We start from the raw sequence: 5,626 nt of genomic DNA, 5'->3' as shown, positions 1-5,626 counted from the left end.
GCGGCGGCCGGGAGGATGCGCAAGAACTCGCGGGCCGACGGGGGCCCCGCCGAGCAGCCCCCCGGCAAAGGCGCCGCCGCCGCCACCGGCGCCTACATCAACCGCCTCATCAAGGTGGACGCCCAGGAGAAGAACGGGAAGGGCTACGGGCCGCCCGGCGCCGAGCCCGACAAGGGCAGGAGCCCCAAGGCCGAGACGGTAACGGCAGGGAYGGGGACGGGGTGCTCGGTGGCACCGGGGAGGCTGCCCTTGTGCTGCAGCTCCCGCTGCGTGGGAAGGCAAAACAGGAGGGGTTTTAGCCTTTATAAGCCTAATAAACTTTTAGCCTATRTAAGGCTAATATTTATCCTTATAAAGCCTAAAATATTAATATTATTGTATTATTTCCCTGCTCCCCACGGGCAGGTCATCATCGTGGAGGACTACGCGGACCCCTATGACGCCAAGCGCACCAAGGGGCAGCGGGAGGCCGAGCGCCTGGGCGAGAACGACGGCTACATGGAGCCCTATGACGCCCAGCAGATGATCACAGGTCGGGGGGGTCCCCCCCCCTCGTGGGGTGTCCAGGGTGCMGCGGGAGGAGGGGACAGGCCCGGGGGGGCACCAGGAGCCGCCGCCACAGCCGCCCAGCTGGAGGGAATAACAGGAAGCCGGGCGGCCGGATGCTGGAAAGAAAAGATTTGCTGCTGATGGGGATTTTCCGCACGGGGCTGTTTGTGYGCGGGGCGGTGGAGGAGCCCGGGGGGGGGTTCTGCTGGGGACCCCCCCAGGGGATACCCCCCTCCCCATGAAACTGCCCGTCCCCCCCTCAGAAATCCGCCGCCGCGGCTCCAAGGACCCGCTGGTGAAGGCCCTGCTGCTGCTGGACGGACCTGGCGAGGCCGCCGACAAGGGGGAGGCCGCCAAGCGCCCCGCGCCCAAGGAGGCCCCCAAGGGCCCCCAGCTCTACGACACCCCCTACGAGGGGGGCGAGGGGCGGCTGCCCCGCGACGACGAGCGGCCCCCGGCCGAGTACGAGCAGCCCTGGGAGTGGAAGAAGGAGCAGATCGTGAAGGCGCTGGCGGGTAAGGGGCGACCCCCCGGGGACGGAGGGTGTGTGGGGGGGACGGCGGGTGACGCCGCCCCTGTTTGCGGGTGTTCCCCCCCCGYCAGTGCAATTCGAGGGCTCGGAGCGGCCCAAGGAGGAGGCGGCGGCGCCGGCGCGGCAGCACCTGCGGCAGAAGAGCTGGAGCGCCAAGATGCTGAAGGCGGCGGAGGGCGGCGAGGGCGAGCGCGTGGACCCGGCCGTGGCGCTGGAGAAGCAGCCGTGAGTGGGGACGGGGACGTCACCGTGGCCAGGGGGGGCACAACAGGGTGCCCCGAGCACCGCTGAGCCCCCGGCCCTGCAGCTGGTACCACGGGGCCATCACGCGGGCCGAGGCCGAGAGCCGCCTGCAGCAGTGCCGCGAGGCCGGCTACCTGGTGCGCACCAGCGAGAGCGGCAGCGGCAAATACTCCATCGCGCTCAAGTGAGTCCGGGGGGGTCCCTGCCTGCCGGGGGGGCTGCAGCCCACGGGAGCAGCGGTTTTTGGGGTGGATGGAGGAGAACGCGGTGCCCCCACCCCGGGGCGGGAGGGGGCCCAGGCGTCCTGCRGCGGCCGCATTGTCGGCAGCGCCGGCGGCGTTTCCTTCCTGAGGAAGCGGAGCCCCTGGAGCCGAAACAATCGGAGCAGGGAGCTGGGAACAAATAAAGCGGGAGGAGCCGGGGGGGTGGGGGACAGCAGGGGGACGTCCCCGCGGCGCCGGGTCCCCGCTGACGCCGCCGCCGCAGGACCAGCCAGGGCTGCGTCCACATCATCGTGGCGCAGACCAAGGACCACAAGTTCACGCTGAGCCAGGCGAGCGGCGTCTTCGGCAGCGTGCCCGAGGTCGTGCACCACTACTCCACCGCCAAGCTGCCCTTCAAGGGCGCCGAGCACATGGCGCTGCTCTACCCGGTGCGCTGCAAGCTGCACTAGCCCCCCGCCCGCCACCGCGGGGGCTCAATAAAGGTGTTGGCTGCAGGGGGAGTGCTGCGTTTCGGGCGGTTATTGCGCAGGTGGCGGGGAGCGAGGGAACAAGCTCACAGGATGCTTGCATGGGGAGGGGGTGCCGTGCTGAGCACCCCGGCTTGTGCAYGGGGCGCCCACCATGGAGCATCCTGCACGAGGGGGCTGAGCACTGCATGCAGCGCCCTGCATGGAGCACCCTGCACRGAGCACCCTGCATTAGGATGCTGAGCACTACACAGAGTGCCCTGCATGGAGCACGCTGCATGGAGCATTCYTCACAAGGGTGCTGAGCACCCTGCGATAGGGTGTTGAGCACCCAGGCTTGTGCACGGGGCACCCTGGACAGAGCACCCTGCACTAGGGTGCTGAGCACTATGTGGAGCACCCTACATGCAGCACGTGCATGCAGCACCCTGCATGCAGCACCCTACATGGAGCACCCTGCATGCAGCACCTGCATGGAGCACCCTGCATGCAGCACCTGCATGGAGCACCCTGCACGCAGCACCCTGCACGCAGCACCTGCGTGGAGCACCCTGCATGCAGCACCCTACATGGAGCACCCTGCATGCAGCACGCTGCATGGAGCACCCTGCATGCAGCACCTACACACAGCACCCTGCACGCAGGCTGCGGGGCCGTGCACGGAGCCCCTTGCACACCCAGGCATCTGGGACGCGGCCCCTGCGCGGCCCCGGGCACCTCATGGCTCCGGGCGGATGTTGGCAGCAGGTTGGGGCCCTTTGCGCCCAGGAAAACAGCCGGCAGGGCCGAGCCGGTCCCCGGGGAGGGGACAGGACTCAGCAGGGCCAGGCTGGGGCGCCCGCGCCTGTGTGGCCCCCATGGGGCCCCTGCACCGGCCGTGGGTGACAAAGAGCCGCRGCGGGGACAGGCGGCCTGTGGCGGCGGCACGGGCGGGAGGGCGGATGCGGGTGCCCCGCGGGCGCCCCGTGCACATCTGCATCCTGCCGCCGCTTTTTATAGCRCCGGGGCGGCCCCGGGGGGCACCCGCCGCCCCTGCCTGCGGTTTCCTGCAGCTGCGGCYGCCCGCGCGGTTGCACAATGTGGGGCGAGGAGCGTGGGGCCGGTGCCCCCCATCTCCACCACGCAAGCAGCACCTTAAAAATAAAGAGTTTATTGGGGGGTGTTTGGGGGGGGCACTGCCCCACTGCGGCCATGGGGGCCCCGCGGTGCCCCCCACCAGGGCTATGGGCCCGAGGGGATGAAGTAGTCGGGGTTGGCGACGTGGAAGGGCCCCGGGGGGCTGGGGGGGGCCAGGGGCAGCAGCACCTGCTGCCCCGCGGCCCCCGCCTTGGCCCCCCCGCGGCGCCCCCGCTGTCTGCGCCGGTACCTGCAGGACGGAGGGTGTCGGAGCGGGGCCCGGAGCCACCCCCCCCGTCCCTGTCCCCCCCGGCACTCACCGCACCGCGATGGCCACCAAGAGGCCGGTGCCCAGGGCGAGGCTGGCGCCGGCCGCAGGTGCCACCAAAGGGGCGGCCGGGGTCCCTGGGGGGTCCCCGCCGGCGGGGGGGGCTGCAGCCTCCAGCAGCTCGGGGGGCAGCGTCACCCCGTCGGCACCGTCCTCCTCCGGGAGCTGCCGGGTGTGGGGGTGCGCTGGGACGGGGGGCACCGCGGCGCTGCCCCCYGGCCCAGCCCCGGCCCCGTCCTACCAGTGAAGGTGCCGCCTCCGCTGCCAGCTCCGCCGGATCTGGGACAGGAGGGGGCGTGAGGCCGCAGTGCCCCCCCCGCCCTGCTTGGCCCCCACCATGTCCCCGGTGTCCCCCCGGTACCTATCCAGGGGGTCCCGGCCACCTCGCGGCTCCACTCGCTCCAGGCGCCGTGGCCGAACTCCTCGCGCGCCCGGACCTGCACGAGGTGCCGGGTGCCGCCCCAGGCGTCGGCGATCTCCAGCCACGTCTCCGTCACCTGGTCCACCTGCAACGGGCACCACGGTGGCAGCGGCGCCGGCGGCGGTGGCGGCGGCGGCGCCGTGGCGCGGGGCTCACCTGCGTGAAGGCGGGCGCGGGCTCGGGCCGGTAGCGCACCTGGAAGCGCAGCCAGTAGAAACGGGGGTCCCAGGAGGCCGGGTAGGCCCAGGTGACACGCAGGCGCCGCGGGCGCCGCTCCAGCGGCAGCACCGTCACGTTGCGCGGCGGCTCGGGCTGCACTGCGGGCACACGGGCCGGTGGCGCCGGGCGCACGGCGCCGCGGCGCGGCCCGGGCGCTGCTGGCACTTACGGACGCCGCTCAGTGTGATGACGGTGGTGGCGGCGGCGGCGCCACCGGCCCCGTCCCGCACGCACGTGGACACGGCCAGCGGCTCGTGCTCGTCCGTGCCCGCGGGCACCCGCAGCCGGCACACGAATTTGCTGCCCCGGACGAAGTAGCGGCATCGCTGCTCCGTGCCGTTGGCCACGGCAAAGCTGCAGCGGGAGGGMGGCTCAGCCAGGGCCGGGATGCAGCAACACCCAGCCCCGGTCCCATGGGACCCCTGCAGCCCCGGTCCCGTCGGATCCCCGCAGCGCCCGTGTCCCCGCTCACCGGCGCTTCACCCAGAGCGTGGCCCTGGTGCCGGGGGCTGGCGGCTGCCGCGGCCGCCACTCGCACAGGACGTCGCGGTCGTGGCTGCGCCGGCGGCAGGAGACGCGCGGCGCCTCGGGGGGCTCTGCGGGTCACGGAGGTGTCGGTGGCGGTGGGGTGGCCGTCCCCATTGCTGCGGGGTGGCCGTCCCCATCGTGGCACCAGCACCCACCTTGCACGAGCAGGCGCAGGGTGCGCGGCGGGCGCCCGTCGGCGCTGCAGCGGTAGCGCCCGGCGTCGTCCCGCCGCAGCGCCCGCAGCTCCAGCGGCTCCCCCTGCGCCCGCCGGCGGCCCCGCCGCGTCTCCAGCTCCCAGGACACGGTGTCATTGGGCGCCCCGCAGCTCAGCGTCACGTTGGCGCCCGGGCGCCCCAGCACCGTGTCCGGCGGGAGGCCTGCGGGAAGCGTCAGCAGCTCCAGGCCCCGTGCACCGGGGCGGAAGGAGCGGCGGCTCCGGCCTCCCGCTGCGGGCGCCCGTGCCCGACCGAGCGGGGCGCGCGGAGGGGTAAAGGGTTAAGCGCCGGGGCCGCCGGGAGGGAGGGACGGGACAGGCCGCTCTCCCGCTCCTGGAATGGCTGCAAAGGTCAAGGGCCCGGCGGGAGCCCCGGGAACGGCGCCGGTGCCCGCCCGGGCTCTCGGGGACCTGCTAATCCCGGCTCACGTCAGCGCGGGGCCCCGGGGGGCCCCCGAGCAGCCCCGGGGGGCCGGGCAGGGCGCTGGGTGCAGCGGGGCCGGGGGGAGGCCCCGGGGGGGGCGCGGCCTCCCCTTGGCCGGGGCTGGCCCGGCCCCAGCCCGGGCGCGCGGCCGGGAACAGGTCGCCGAGGGTCGGGAAGAGGCTCGTTCCGGGGGAGGGGGGCGCGGGGCGCCCGCCCCCCGCCGAGCCCGGGAAGGGGAGAGGGCCCAGGCGTCCGGGAGCGGGCAGGGGGGACGCGGGCGGCGCTCGCAGCCCCGCGGGGACCCCGCGGCTGCCGAGTGGGAACCGCGTTGGGCACCGACCGCGTCGGACTTGGCCCAAAC

At 73.6% G+C, this 5,626-nt stretch overlaps 2 protein-coding genes across 2 annotated transcripts in view; one reads left to right on the top strand and one right to left on the bottom strand.

The window, feature by feature from the left end:
• SHE (Src homology 2 domain containing E) lies at window positions 1-2,007 on the top strand (the record flags this gene model as incomplete). The annotated part of the gene is made up of 6 exons (XM_026048484.1): window positions 1-198; window positions 406-532; window positions 813-1,064; window positions 1,153-1,306; window positions 1,389-1,508; window positions 1,811-2,007. Coding segments are annotated over 6 exons (1,038 nt in total), but the record flags the coding sequence as incomplete, so codon positions are not given.
• Window positions 2,008-3,236: 1,229 nt separating this feature from the next.
• Window positions 3,237-5,626, bottom strand: part of IL6R (interleukin 6 receptor) — a 2,976-nt gene continuing 586 nt past the window's right edge. Inside the window, exons 2-9 of the mRNA XM_026048483.1 lie at window positions 4,783-5,073; window positions 4,572-4,695; window positions 4,269-4,453; window positions 4,037-4,197; window positions 3,821-3,965; window positions 3,701-3,738; window positions 3,452-3,624; window positions 3,237-3,294 (exon numbers count right to left, since the gene is read on the bottom strand). Of these exons, the coding sequence (XP_025904268.1) occupies window positions 3,237-3,294; window positions 3,452-3,624; window positions 3,701-3,738; window positions 3,821-3,965; window positions 4,037-4,197; window positions 4,269-4,453; window positions 4,572-4,695; window positions 4,783-5,073 (1,175 nt within the window). The remainder of the gene's footprint in view (window positions 3,295-3,451; window positions 3,625-3,700; window positions 3,739-3,820; window positions 3,966-4,036; window positions 4,198-4,268; window positions 4,454-4,571; window positions 4,696-4,782; window positions 5,074-5,626) is intronic.

Source organism: Nothoprocta perdicaria, unplaced genomic scaffold, assembly GCF_003342845.1.
Source record: "Nothoprocta perdicaria isolate Ctin4 unplaced genomic scaffold, notPer1 scaffold_543, whole genome shotgun sequence".
Taxonomy (NCBI): domain Eukaryota; kingdom Metazoa; phylum Chordata; class Aves; order Tinamiformes; family Tinamidae; genus Nothoprocta; species Nothoprocta perdicaria.
This window is presented reverse-complemented; position numbering and strand designations above follow the sequence as displayed.